A 15598-nucleotide genomic window follows, 5' to 3' on the forward strand; every position below is an offset into this window, starting at 1 on the left:
ATTTCATTATATGCCATTTAATATCAACAGCTTTTGTCTAGATTTATAAGTTGTCCCTTACACCCTGGAAATACAGTAGTACTGTAATACAGTAGTACTCATACAACAACAGAGAAGACTAAAGTCTATGCCATCCCTGTGCACCTGGCTAGTCATGCAGGCCCTGAGGAATGTTAAGTGTGTGTTTGGAGTGTTCCAACCATTATCCCACCAATCACCTCTCCCATCCAGGCAGGTTAGCCTCCACAATAAAAACAGATGATGGTATCCATCTCCTCCAAACATAACCACATAAGAGAATCAGCATAATTATGAGATATTGTCTTTGTTGCGCTTCTCTGCCTTTGTACTAGGGTCTTATGAGGGGGAAAAATAGGCTTCTCTGTAATGTTGCTTCACACTGTCATGGCTGAGCAGAGATGCAATAAACCCGGTGGAAAAGCTGATGCCCGGTGAATTAGGGATGACTTAAAGGGATACTTCAGAATTTTGCCCATTTTTGGCAGAGTCAGATTAGCTTGTGGATACCATTTTTATATCTCACGTGCAGTTTGAAGGAAGTTGCTGACTAGTGTTAATGCAATTGCTAACTAGCATTAGTGCAATGCCTGGAGGTCTATGGTAACTGCTAGCATACTAGTAGATACAAAAGACGTCATTGTGCTAATGCTAGTTAGCATTGGCTCACGAAACTACCACTTAACTTCCTTCATACTGGATGCAGATTGCCAAAATCCCAAAGTATCCCTTTATGAACGGCAACAAACCATCAAACCCAACCACGGCTGGATCCTGTCTGTTGCCGATATCTCAGGCTACATTTAAATTGTGCCACATAAACAATGAGTCATCATTGAGAAACTAATGGCACTGAATATTTATATTTCCCTTTGGCTGATAATGCGGGTCAGTTCTTTGTCTTTGCTTGTATACGCTGCTGTATGGGCAATAACACTGTCCAACATGTTGTTATTGTCCATTATGTTCATTCGAATTACTGAGTATCTGTACAATTGGCTAAGGATTGAGTGACTATTTGAAGTCAATCAGGGGTCAATCAGTTCACTGTACAAAGGGAGAGGGGACAAGATGCACACGGGAGAAGCAAGTGGCTAAAAATGAGCTATGGAACTATGTGATTGCACGGTACATGGTCACTCATGTATTACACGCTCAAAGTCTGCTTAGAAACTACAATATGACTAAAACAAACCTGAGTCCACGTTAGAGTAATGAAATGGTATGCCGTCTGGAAATGTTTGAGACAAGAGTTATTGTGTGAGCGTTTTAATTGATTGAAAGCAAATACCAAAATGCCCCAATCAAAGCTTTGAGGTAATGGCCAAGTAGAATTCTTAATTCAATGAGATAATGAAACAAAGCAAATTCAATTGTCCATTGAAAATATGTTTTTTCATCTATAAAACAAGCAATTGTTAATTCAGTCTTTTACATAAATGTTTAAAATAAATGGATGAAATGAAAACAGTCAAAGAAAAGGATGCAAAGACAGGGAGATGAGAAACTTACTTGTGAAAGTATAGCCTGAGAAGTCCAATTGAACAAAAATAGATGGGTAAAGATGAACAAAATCAGAAGAAACAGAAACAATTAAAACAGAAATGTACAAAAATGGTAGAAGGTGGCTGTCCTGTCACTTGACAACTAAATGTGAACCATGATAAACAGTGATAATGGGATAGTTCACTTTGGTAAAGTATACAGTGTCTTCAGAAAGTATTCACGCACCTTGACATATTCCACATTATGTTGTGTTACAGCCTGAATTCAACATGGATTCAAAACATCTACACATAATACCCTATAAGGACAAATTGAAAACAAGTTTTTAGAAAGTTTTGCAAATGTATTGAAAATTAAATACAGAAATATCAAATTTACATAAGTATTCACACCCCCGAGTCAGTACTTTGTAGTAGAAGCACCTTTTGGCAGCGATTACAGCTGTGAGTCTTTCTGGGTAAGTCTCTAAGAGCTTTCCACACTTGGATTGTGCAACATTTGCCCATTATTCTTTTAAAAATTATTCAAGTTCTGTCAAATTGGTTGTTGATCATTGCTAGACAACCATTTTCAGGTCTTTCCATAGATTTTCAATACGATTTAAGTAAAAACTGTAACCTGGTCACTCAGGAACATTCACTGTCTTCTTGGTTGGCAACTCCAGTTGGCCTTGTGTTTTAGGTTATTGTCCTTCTGAAAGGTGAATTCATCTCCCAGTGTCTGGAGGAAAGCAGACTGAACCAGGTTTTCCTCTAGGATTTTGCCTGTGCTTAGCTCCATTCTGTTTATTTTTTATCCTGAAAAACTTCCCAGTCCTTAACAATTACATCAACACCCATAAGATCAACACCCATATACTTAAACATATGGAGAGTGGTACTCAGTAATGGGTTGTATTGGATTTGCCCCAAACATAACACTTTGTATTCAGTACAAAAAATGTATTGCTTTGCCCCAACTTTGTTGCAAACAGGATGCATGTTTTGGAATATTGTTAATTTTGTAAAGGCTTCCTTCTGTTCACTCTGTCATTTAGGTTAGTATTGTGGAGTACTACAATGTTGTTGATCCAGCCTCAGTTTTCTCCTATCACAGCCATTAAACTAACTGTTTTAATTCACCATTTCATTCAGATTGGCTGCTCGTATGCCCTCCAAGGCCCATCTACGGCTGCATCCCTGCCCAGTCATGTGAAATCCATAGATTAGGGCCTAGTTAATTTATTTCAAATGACTGATTTCGTTATATGAACTGCAACTCAGTAAAATCTTTTAAATTGTTGCATTTATATTTTTGTTCGGTATATTTAACCCTTACTTTACCAGCTAAGTTGACTGAGAACACATTCTCATCTACAGCAACAACCTGGGGAATAGTTACAGGGGAGAGGAGGGGGGATAAATGAGCCAATTGTAAGCTGGGGATGGTTAGGTGGTCATGATGGTATGAAGGACAGATTGGGAATTAAGACAAATAAGTGCCATGACATCTTTAATGACTACAGAGAGTCAGGACAAAAGACACCACCTTACACAGGCCCTGGGGCATTGGGATATTTTTTATTTTCAGACCAGAGGAAAGAGTGCCTCCTACTGGCCCTCCAACAGCATCTGGGGTCCCATCCAGGAACCAACCAGAATCAACCCTGCTTAGTTTCAGAGAAAAACCAGCAGAGGTATGTAGGGTGTTATGCTGCTCTCTTTGTCGTGACTGATACACCATCCAAAGTGTAATTAATAACTTCACTATGCTCAAAGGGATATTCAATGTCTGCTTTTTTTAACCCATCTACCAATAGGTGCCCTTCTTTGCGAGGCGATGGAAAACCTCCCTGGTCTTTATGGTTGAATCTGGGTTTGAGATTCACTGGGGGACACTGAGGGACAGATACTTGTACAGTATGTGTGGAGTACAGAGATGAGGTAGTCATTCAAAAATCACGTTAAACACTATCCATGCAGCTCATTATGTGACTTTTTTACTCCTGAACTTATTTAGGCGTGCAATAAAAAGGGGTTTAATACTTATTAACTCAAGACACTTCAGTTTTTCATTTTGAATTACTTTGTTTAAATTCCACTCTGACATTATGGGGTATTGTGTTGAGCCCAGTGACAAAGAGTCCAAATTATATCCATTTTAAATTCAGGCTGCAATACAACAAAATGTGGAAAAGGAGAAGGGAACAATTTCTGAAGGCACTCTAACTATTATCAGGAAAAAAAATCATAGATTTATAGAGCTCATGAGCCGTAAAATAAACATACCTAATCAATGTACCTTATAAATTAAGCATGTTTAGCATTCTGGACAGACTTCAAATAATGTCACAGTACTTTCAAGGTGAGAAAACATTCAGAACATGATGAAATAGAGTAATAGAGAGTTATGACTTTAGGTCGCTGTTTATCTGATTAAGGTACTCAATGCTCCAAATCAAGATGAAGTAAAAGGACAAGGCATCCCTCTAGACTTCAGACTGAAAAAAGGGTCTAAGTGGGAACTAAGGGTGGTTGCTACAGAAGCACAGAGGGTGAAAAGCACAGATGGAAGCAATGGAAGAAGCAAAACAGAATCAGACTGATTCATGCCTTAAATTTGTTGAATCAGAAGTGAATAAACCTAGAGAAAATAACCTTAACTACCACGTACAGCAACACCGCTCAGCATGACTGACAAACTAGGAGGGAGAAAATAAAAGATGGGGTCGCTTTTCCATTCCAACTCTCTAATTCCTTCAGTGTTTTTAGATGGCTAACACAGTGTGTGAATCTGGGCAGATTCATATTATGCTATTTTATTATGCAGCTCTTACAAATGAGATCCAGTGACTTAAATGTGTAAAGCGGCCTTAATAAAACATCCCAAAAATGGCGCAATCATAAACTGTTCTGGTAGTAAATTAATCTCTATATTTTCAGATTGAATGTTCCCCCTATGCCCGTGCTACTCTACGCATACAGTGGCTTATGAAAGTATGGCCTTGGCCTTTTTCCTATTTTGTTGCTTTGCAACCTGGAATTAAAATGTTTTTTTTGGGGGGGGGGTTGTATCATTTGATTTACACAACATGCCTACTACTTTGAAGATGCAAAATATTTTTTTTATTGTGAAACAAAGAAGAAATAATAAGAAAAAAAATGAAAACTTAAGCATGCATAACTATTCACCCCCCCAAAGTCAATACTTTGTAGAGCCACCTTTTGCAGCAATTACAGCTGCAAGTCTCTTTGGGTATGTCTCTATAAGCTTGGCACATCTAGCCACTGAGATTTTTGGCAAAACTGCTCCAGCTCCTTCAAGTTGGATGGGTTCCGCTGGTTCACAGCAATCTTTAAGTCATACCACAGATTCTCAATTGGATTGAGTTCTGGGCTTTGACTAGGCCATTCCAAGGCATTTAAATGTTTCCCCTTAAACCACTTGAGTGTTGCTTTAGCAGTATGCTTAGGGTCATTGTCCTGCTGGAAGGTGAACCTCAGTCCCAGCCTCAAATCACTGGAAGACTGAAACAGGTTTCCCTCAAGAATTTCCCCATATTTAGCACCATCCATCATGCTTCACTGTAGGGATGGTGTTCTTGGGGTGATGAGAGGTGTTGGGTTTGCACCAGATATAGCATTTTCCTTGATGACCAAAAAGCAATATTTTAATCTCATCTGACCAGAGTACCTTCTTCCATATGTTTGGGGAGTCTCCCACATGCCTTTTGGCGAACACCAAACATGTTTGCCTATTTTTTTCTGGCCCTCTTCCGTAAAGCCCAGCTCTGTGGAGTGTACGGCTTAAAGTGGTCCTATGGACAGATACTCCAATCTCCGCTGTGGAGCTTTGCAGCTCCTTCAGCGTTAGATTTGTTCTCTTTGTTGCCTCTCTGATTAATGCCTGGTCCATGAGTTTTGGTGGGCGGCCCTCTCTTGGCAGGTCTGTTGTGGTGCCATATTCTTTCCACTTTTTAATAATGGATTTAATGGTGCTCTGTGGGATGTTCAAAGTTTTGGATATTTTTTTATAACCCAACCCTGATCTGTACTTCTCCACAACTTTTTCCCTGACCTGTACGGAGAGCTCCTTGGTCTTCATAGTGCCGCTTGCTTGGTGGTGCCCCTTGCTTCAGAACAGGTGAATATATACTGAGATCATGTGACACTTAGATTGCACACAGGTGGACTTTATTTAACTAATTATGTGGCTTCTGAAGGTAGTTGGTTGCACCAGATCTTAATTAGGGGATTCTAGGCAAAGGGGGTGAATACATATGCACACAGCACTTTTCCATGTTTTATTTTTTAGATTTTTTTTAAACAAGTTCATTTTTTTTCATTTCACTTCACCAATTTATACTATTTTGTGTATGTCCATTACATTAAATCCAAATAAAAATCAATTTAAATTACAGGTTGTAATGCAACAAAATTGGAAAAATGCCAAGGGGGGTGAATACTTTTGCAAGGCACTGTATAACAACATTTTCACAACCTGGATTTTGGATTCGTCCGTAGGTAGAACTTGCAGAAACAACCTCTTCTTACTTGTGACTGCATCTGAGATTCAGAATATCAAACCCTCAGTGTTGATTTGTCTCAAGATACCGTTCATCTATAGGAAGGGTTGTAATCTTCCATTATACTGACATAGGCACAATGTATTGTTTAACTCCAAATTCACTATGTTTTACAAGTTTTGAAGATCCGGGCAAATTTTTTGCCAATCTTGAAGTTAGTAATTGCTTAATAATTTACTCTTCAGTGTCCAGACTAATCGTAAATGTGTGTTTTTACCAGAACAGGGTAAAACACTGTAGGCTTATGTGTGTGATGTGTGTTCATTTTTTGTGTGTTCATGCTCTCCGATTGGTGCACTCACAAGCACACAGCGCCTCTTTACTAACAAACGTGTCAAAGTGCTAGTCACCACTGTGTTGCAGACGACCAAAATAACACTTGGCCAATTTACCTTGACATCTACACGGATTTTTAGTCCACCAAAATAGCAGCCTTAAATTACATTGTCAAAATTGTTTTTGATGTTGTGTTGTGTAGTGTAAGTGATGCGAGCGCTGTTCCTTTCATTTAATGATTAGGCATTAGCATGAATTGATCTATCAGATACCTGTCAAGAGAAAATCTCAAAACGACAAAGAATTGTGCTCTGATAACATTTACAGTTGTCATCGTAGATATTGTCTTTTATTGTCCTCATGAAGAGGGACATTGTCCCAAAACAGCTTGCAGAAATGCACGGACTGAAGTTAGCTTCTCAATAAATGGAAAATGTTTGAGTTGTGTAGACTGAGAATGCCGACACACAGAGATAGAGACGAGACAATATGTTTTCTGCACCTAGCAAATTATACTCTGAAGGTTGGGAGGGGTGGTATGTGGGGTAGGGAAGGGGGCTGTCTAGCCCTCTAGAAATAACAACATCCCATGGGGAGAGAAGGACAAAATACACCAGAACTGGGTAAAACACTGTAGGCCTGTGTGTGTGTGTGTGTGTGTGTGTGTGTGTGTGTGTGTGTGTGTGTGTGTGTGTGTGTGACAAACACAAACAGACACTACGGTCACCAGGACCAGCGAAAGGGAGGGGGAGGACGGAAATTTGAATGGCGCCCCCCTTCCACCACCCATTAGCTGAAAAACGTAGGTCCCCACCCCTCCTTCCCTAACCTTTCTATGAAACCTAACTTAACGTAACAGGCATAAGAGAAACACCTCAGTTGAATTCCCACATCCAGTTTTCAGTGGAAAAGGAAGCTAGGGTGAAAATAGAGGTATCCCTGAAAACCGGAACATCCGGTTGTTGGTAACTCCGCTAAGGCTAATGCAAACAGACACACAGGCTGGGGGCAGTTGGCAATGCATCCCTGGAGTGCAGTGGCTGGACCTTCAAGGAGATCAGAAGGAAGATGCATTATGCATGTGGCGCTGGGAGCTTGGGGGGGATAGGTGGTTGCGGTTGGATGGCTAGACTACACGAGGTGGTGATAGGGAGGAAAAGCATTCGGGTTAAGTGAGTGCTATCTCTCTGCAGGAGGGAACAAGGAAGGAGGGAAGCACTTACGGACTGGCGCTGTCTTGAAGTTAAGAGGAGTGCTGCTCTCGCCCTCACCCTTGCCATTGATGGCAGACATCTTGACCTCATAGAAGGTCTCGGGCTTCAGGCCAACGATGGTGATCATGCTCAGGCCTGTCGGAAAAAAGGGGGATTTTAGAAAGCTCCATTAAAGACATTGATACAGACCTAGTCACCCGGCTGGCTGATGAAGCCCACTTGTAATGTCTTGGATGGCTCAAGGACAAGGATCATCAACTAGATTCAACCCTGGGCCGATTTTTTGTTGTTGAGTGGATGGTCAGGAGGCCAGAACATAATTACAAATCATTTGTAGACTACAAATTGACTGCAAGAAGCCCAAACCGATATAATATTTGACTAAAACATAATCATTTCAAACCTTGCTTACATTTGTATACGATCACTCTACTATGCATAGGAATACTTTGGAATAGATTTCCTAAATTAAAATTACTTGGAGCTGATTTGCTGGTGTTTTTACAGTCTTATGTCCCAAAATTGCTCAGAAAACTTTAAGGGCCAAATAAAATTACCCACGGGCCTCCAGTTGGGGAACCTTGCTCTAGGATGAGTGATGCAATGGGAGGCCTCTGCTAAGAGGAGCAGAGGGCAGGACAGAGTGATGGCTGATATTGTGATCTCCTCTCTGTCGAGGAGCAAGACAGTGTGGTGGAAAAGAGAGTGATCTGAGAGGGGGTATGTTGGCACTGTTTTTTGTGTATGAGCGAGCGTAGAGGCTGACCCTTGTCTGTTTGAGTGAGTGAGTGGGGAGGTTTATTGCTTGACACTGTGTGTGTGGGGGGAGTGTGTGTGAGGATGCCATATGTTTAGGTTGTCTGTTTTTTGTTTCTGTGTGTGTGTGAATATTTTCTAGTCCATAACTAGGTATCTGTGTGTGTTTGTTGGCAGGTCTTTCACAGTGCAAATGTCTATTGGCAGGCTGTTATGTGTGTGTCTGTGTGCAGAATTGCAGTCACTGGTGTGTGAACCAAGTTGTCTTTAGTTTGGGTGCTTCTGTGTGTGTGTGTGTGTGTGTGTGTGTGTGTGTGTGTGTGTGTGTGCGCGCGCATCAGGCTGGGCTGTGACAAGTGGCCCCTAGGTTCTGGGCTGACAGAGGAGCCTGTCAACAATCTGCTGATATATCCCATGTGAGAGTAAGACAGACAGACCAACAGATGTGCCCACATTAGAGTCCTGCATCAGGTTGGATACCCACGGTTCCCCACAGTTGACCCGCAAAGAAAATCAGCTAGTGGGTGGAATGAAAAAATGATTTCAACCTGCAGGTCAGCTCGCGGTTCAGAACAATTATATTGCGGGTCAGAAACGTTAAATAAAATGTTAAAACATTTACAAACCCAGGAGCTTGTTGTGTTGCGAATCACATTCTGTGAGTTTACATACACTTAGGGTGGAGTCATTAAAACTCATTTTTCAACCACACCACAAATTTCTTGTTAACAAACTATAGTTTTGGCAAGTCTGTTAGTCTACTTTGTGCATGGCACAAGTAATTTTTCCAACAACTGTTTACAGACAGATTATTTCACTTATAATTCACTGTATCACAATTCCAGTGGGTCAGAAGTACATACACTAAGTTACTGTGCCTTTAAACAGCTTGGAAAATTCCAGAAAATTATGTCATGGCTTTAGAAGCTTCTGATAGGCTAATTGACATCATTGAAGTCAATTGGAGGTGTACCTGTGGATGTATTTCAAAGTCTACCTTCAAACGCAGTGCCTCTTTGCTTGACATCATGGGAAAATCAAAAGAAATCAGCCAAGACCTCCACAGGTCTGGTTCATCCTTGGGAGCAATTTCCAAACGCCTGAAGGTACCACGTTTATCTGTACAAACAGTAGTACGCACCATGGGATCATGGGACCTCACAGCCGTCATACCGCTCAGGAAGGAGACGTGTTCTGTCTCCTAGAGATGAACGTACTTTGGTGTGAAAAGTGCAAATCAATAACAGAACAACAGCAAAGGACCTTGTGAAGATGCTGGAGGAAACAGGTACAAAAGTATCTATATCCACAGTAAAACGAGTCCTATATCGACATAACCTGAAAGGCCGCTCAGCAAGGAAGAAGCCATTGCTCCAAAATCGGCATAAAAAAGCCAGACTACGGTTTGCAACTGCACATGGGGACAAAGATCGTATGTTTTGGAGAAATCTCCTCTGGTCTGATGAAACAAAAATAGAACTGTTTGGCCATAATTACCATCGTTATGTTTGGAGGAAATAGGGGGAGGCTTGCAAGCCGAAGAACACCATCCAAAACGTGAAGCACGGGGGTGGCAGCATCATGTGGGGCGGCAGGGTAGCCTAGTGGTTAGAGCGTTGGACTAGTAACCGAAAGGTTTCATGTTCACATCCCTGAGCTGACAAGGTACAAATCTGTCGTTCTGCCCCTGAACAGGCAGTTAATCCACTGTTCCTAGGCTGTCATTGAAATTATGCATTTGTTCTTAACTGACTTGCCTAGTTAAATAAAGGTAAAAATAATAATACAAATAAATGTTGTGGGGGTGCTTTGATGCAGGGGCGACTGGTACACTTCACAAAATAGATGGCATCAAGAGAAGAACATTTCTGTGGATATATTGAAGCAACATCTCAAAACATCAGTCAGGAAGTTAAAGCTTAGTTGCAAATGGGTCTCCCAAATGGACAATGACCCCAAGCATACTTCCAAAGTTGGGTCAAAATGGCTTAAGGACAAGGAAGTCAAGGTATTGGAGTGGCCATCACAAAGCCCTGACCTCAATCCCATAGAAAATTTGTGGGCAGAACTGAAAAGCGTGTGTGAGCAAGGAGGCCTAAACCTGACTCAGTTACACCAGCTCTGTCAGGAGGAATGGGCCAAAACTCACCCAACCTGTTGTGGGAAGCTTGTGGAAGGCAACCCTAAACGTTTGGCCAAAGTTTATTAATTTAAAGGTAATGCTACCAAATACTACTGTATAGGCTACCAGCCATGCATGCAGTGGATCAGGGAACTGTCTATTATTTGTGTAGTGCTGAAATGTATGTTTCATCCTCCCACGTTAAAATAAGTTGCCAAGTGTACTTTCCCTGGCTAGCCTAGCTCACAGAAAAATGTCTAACGTAGGATAAATAAAAAGAAAGGTTATGAAATAGACCTACACCATCGTGGAAACAGGTGCTGCACAATTAAAGTCCCCAGTTTGGTTGGGAAGGATTTGGGACTCATTGTGGACAAGGACAACAACCCGGTAGCTGGATACACAGCCAGCAAAAAGTGCAAGCATGTATTTGTTGACGATAGGCTAATTCAGTTTATTATCAGTTAATTATTACTTTCATTCAGGCTTTCATTCATTCAGACCTTATGCAGCCATATCAAGTTTAAACCAGTGTGCTGGTCAAAGTTTGAGTGGTAAATAAATGTATTTTTGCTGCCAATATTCAATTCTGGGAATTGTTTATTTCAGCTTCAATTAAACTATTTGATTATCTAAACAATATTGAATGTAAAGGTCTTGTTTTGTTATGTCGTGGGCCCGGTTCCACAAGGGGTCTAAAGTGACTTAGCCCCCTCAGTTCAAACTTTAGCCCCCTCAGTTGTAGTCTAGTGTCCCTATATAAAAATAGCAAAAAAGTAAAAATTATTGAGTGACAGGTTGGTGGTTTCTCCACCGCGCTTTGTCAGTATAATGGACAGCACGCACCGCGATGTGTGTTGGAGGGCTATGGAAAGCCACTGGGCAGTTAGGTATGACTCCTCTTGTTACCATTAAAAGCGGGGGGAAAAATGCTTTTAAGTGTGCAAAGCTGTCATCTAGGCAAAGGGTGGCTATTTGAATCTCAAATTTAAAATATATTTTGATTTGTTTAACACTTTTTTCCTTACTACATGATTCCATATGTGTTATTTCATAGTTTTGATGTCTTCACTATTATTCTACAATGTATAAAATAGTAAAAATAAAGAAAAACCATTGAATGAGTAGGTGTTCTAAAACGTTTGACCGGTAGTGGGGTCAAATAAACCGTTGAAGCTGCTTCAGTCTTAGTTAGCTAGCTGTAAAAAGTGTTTGTGTTGTTAGCCTTAGTCTATTTAGCTAGCTCAAACCATTTAATATGCCACAATGGATATCAGAATGTAGCTTCACCAAAGTACCCACACAAAGGAGGAGAGCGATGAGTAACAGCAGCAGCATCAAACCACAAAGGCCGCTGCCAAGCCCAGCAGTGATGATGCTGCCGAGCTCCAGCTAGCTCCATGTGCAGAGCCTACCCACCCTTCCACAAGCACCATCAGGATAATGGCTCCACAGCCACCTCCACCTCTGACTGTTCCTGCTGATCTTGTAACAGAGGAGCCAGACCAAGTTAGTCTAGAATCCTACCCTAGCCGCAGGTTTTATGTCCAAAAACATTAATTTAATAGCAATTGGTTCATAGGAAGAGAGTGGTTGGACTACTGCAGATGCTATTACATGTTTTTATTTTTAACCTTCATTTAACTAGGCAAGTCAGTTAAGAACAAATCCTTATTTTCAATGACGGCCTAGGAACAGTGGGTTAACTGCCTTGTTCGGGGGCAGAACGACAGATTTTTACCATGTCAGCTCAGGGAGTCGAGCTTGAAACCTTTCAGTTACTAGTCCAACGCTCTAACCACTAGGCTACCTGCCGCCCCGGTTTTCTACGTAGCCTATTGGTTTTACTTGCTGTAAATCATGGATGGGAAACTTGATAGGGGCGGGGGCCACAAAAAACAGAACTCATAAGGGGCCGCAGTGGCTCATGGGTCCTCAGTGGCCCACATCCTTCACCCCCCCCCCACCTTGCGAGAAAAACATTATAACGGCCCTCTTTGTGCCAGCGAATATACATTATTTTTTAGCTTTAATGTTCATTTCCTACAATTTTGCACATTTTGCCATGGGGCGGAGAAAATATTTTTTATTATATAACTGATGATCATTGGGCCAAGATAACTGACGATCAATGGGCCAATACATGGGTCAAATTTGACCTGTAGGGCGCTTTCCATCGTGCTGATATAGAGCAGCAGAGAGGCTACAGATTTCAAAAACAATGATTTTGGAGTCTCGGCATTTGAACTTTATGTTTACTGTGGTATAACATAATTATATAAGCAGAATTCAATATAATTCCAATGCAAGAACCACCAAACATGTGGAGTTTCAACTGTCCCCTTGGTCACTTGATCCTGGCGCCGGGTCTGTTATGTCGGCTATAGGCTTTCATTAGGTAATAAAGGTAATTAGAAGGCCCATTTTAACAGAGCGATTTAAGATGTCAATGAGCCGCATCTCATTGTAAAACTAAAAAGATATCATTAATTCATGGCATGGTTTCCTTTTATCCAAATGTTGAAAAGTCATGCAGACAAATCAATTCATGCAGGGAGGGGAATAATCGCTACTACTCCTACTCTGGAGTCATAAAAACAATACTATTTGGCAGGTCACAGATCGGCTCTCGGAACAAATCTATGCTGGTAGGTCAGGTTGCGGAGAAAAATCTTATGTCGGATATCAGGTGGGGCTCAGAATTGATGTGGCCGGTGTGGGGCGAGTGTAGCTCCAAAAAATGGACACGCGCAGGATTCTAGCCCACATAGACTTCTAGCCCCTGGCAGATTTGGCGCGTTGTGCTGCCGCACTGATAATCAAATTCTAATATCTTCCCCAATATCCTACATAGGTTTTGATGGGCGGCATATAGCCTAGCGGTTAAGAGTGTTGGGCCAGTAAACAAAAGGTCCCTGGTTTGAATCCCCGAGCCGGCAAGGAGGAAAAATCTGCTGTTCTACCCTTGAGAAAAGCAGTTAACCCCCAACACCAACTGCTCCTCGGGTGCAGTGGATGTGGATTAAGGCACCTCTATGATTCAGAGGGATTGGGTTAAATGCGGAGGACACATTTCGGTTGAATGCATTCAGTTGTGCAACTGAATAGGTCTCCCCTTTCCCCTTATATTTTATTTACACGTTATTTATCCAGGACCCATTGAGGTGGATTTGTCTCCTCCAAGAGAACACTGGCCAAGACTCAATATGAAAGGTATTGATAATGCTCTGACTCTAGGCTTGTTTCTACGAACAAGCCTTATTCAAACTGAATGCTGACGTTCACATTTCTGGCTTGCTTTGATAAACTAGCCTACTCCAGAAACATTTCTGTATGTATATGGCTCTGGTCTACTGGCAATGTCATCTTGTTCTGGTCTGTCTGTCTGTCTGTCTGTGAGACTCACCATCCTCTGCGTCGTACTCCCTGCTGGTCCAGTCTTGGCCCTTCATGCGCCACTCGGCCCGATATTTGAGGATGGCAACTCCGCCGCTGGCATCGGGCTCCTCAAACTCTACAACGGCTGTACTGGAGAAAGGCTCCACACGCTCGATGGCGGGCGCCGACGGCACATCTACACAACACCACGGAAACATACAGGTTTAATCCTGTCCCTGGAGACCCACAGGATGTGTAGCCAATCAGGATCAAGGATTTCAAAGATTCAACCAATCATAAAGAGAAATGTGCCAGATTCATCCAATCATAGGGCCACATGTGAAGAGATCAGTCAATAACGGTTTCAAGGTGCTGGCAGTCTCATGTTACTACAGGTGACGGGAGCTACAGTACATGTGAAATGCTGTGCCAACTGCAATGGAATAATGCAAATGATATCTTCCAAATCCTTTTGGCAAGTCTCAGGCACTCAAGAACATGTTGGGATGATATTCTGAGAAGCACATGGTTTACTGACACAGGGTGCCTAACTAGTTTAAAAACGAGCTTAAAAAATGTAAGCATGGTTCTCCCATTGGTGCACTCACAAGCACACATTGCCACTCTACTAAAAAAGGTGTTAAAGTGCATGTCACCACTGTGTTGCAGATGACAAAAAAAACACTTGGCCTACCCATGACATCTGCACTGCTTTATAGTCCGCCAAAATAGCAGCCCTCAATTTGCACTAAACGCCAATATGTCTGAAAATGCCCTGGAAATTATACCCATTATGTTTTTATCACAATGGCACTTCACCTTAACAACTGAAAAGTAACTAATCTTGAAGCTATAAACAGTAAGTCAACCTCCAGATGTGATGTATGAAACTAACAGAGAAAAATACTTGAGGTTTCTAAAGTAAAATCAAGACCAAACTTCACGGTGGGCCTCCGCTGAACTGTTCCAGAAATGGTTGAGACTGCTTGAGGTGTGGTAATGACACTGGGCGGCTGTACTATATGCATTGGATTTTCCTTCCATTTAAATGAAAATACAAACTTCTATTGCTATCTTGGTTCAGCTATACAGTTTCATAATGAATTCACAATCAATTAAACAATAACGAATACATATGAATCTGAATATATCTTGGTGAAATCATTGTGTACAGTATATTACAGAGTAAGCCCTGTTTACTGACCTGCTTGGATGAGGAGGAACTCCTTGGACTCTGTTCCAATTAAGTTGGTGGCTGTGCAGTTGTAGCTTCCAAAGTCATTCTGGGAATCTGGGGTGACCTAGAAGAAGAAATAAGATGTCTGCATCAACAACATCTTCTTCCTTCAGTGATCTGACGTACCCCAGACGATAGCAGTGCCTTTTGTTCCTCACCACTTGCACACGTCTTGCTCAATAATTATCAAGTAGTGGGGGCGGTTGGACCCTCCGGCGGCACCATTAACCAGGCATTTTAGTGTAAATGTACCAGCGGCTCATACAGGCCTCTTTGTGCCACAGAGAGTGTTCTGGGTTCAGGGGACTCGGGGCATGAAACTCACTTTTGAATGGGAAGTCTCACTGCCCGAGATTCAGCACAGCAGGTCATGCATGCTGACTGTGTCTACCCAGGTCCTGGGAACAGACTCAAGGGTTGTGTCCCATATGGCACCCTAATCCCATTATAGTGCACTACTTAGACCAGGGCCCATAGGGTCAAAATTAGTGCACTATAGGGAATAGGGCGCCATTTGGGATGCAGAT

General features: G+C 41.8%; 1 protein-coding gene across 15 annotated transcripts in view; it reads right to left on the reverse strand.

The window, feature by feature from the left end:
* Positions 1 to 15598, reverse strand: part of LOC112228466 (neural cell adhesion molecule 1) — a 312377-nt gene that overhangs the window by 36414 nt on the left and 260365 nt on the right. For 8 of the 15 annotated variants that reach the window (XM_024393810.2, XM_024393807.2, XM_024393806.2 and 5 more), the window contains 3 exons: positions 15039 to 15135; positions 13863 to 14030; positions 7588 to 7713 (listed from right to left, as the gene is read on the reverse strand). In XM_024393810.2, coding sequence (XP_024249578.1) covers positions 7588 to 7713; positions 13863 to 14030; positions 15039 to 15135 — 391 coding nt within the window. Of the gene's footprint in view, positions 1 to 1530; positions 1546 to 5196; positions 5200 to 7587; positions 7714 to 13862; positions 14031 to 15038; positions 15136 to 15598 lie in introns of all 15 variants that reach the window. The other 7 variants (XM_024393805.2, XM_024393804.2, XM_024393808.2 and 4 more) reach the window with 2 other exon arrangements.

This window comes from Oncorhynchus tshawytscha, linkage group LG30 (assembly GCF_018296145.1).
Source record: "Oncorhynchus tshawytscha isolate Ot180627B linkage group LG30, Otsh_v2.0, whole genome shotgun sequence".
In the NCBI taxonomy this organism is placed as follows: Eukaryota; Metazoa; Chordata; class Actinopteri; order Salmoniformes; family Salmonidae; genus Oncorhynchus; species Oncorhynchus tshawytscha.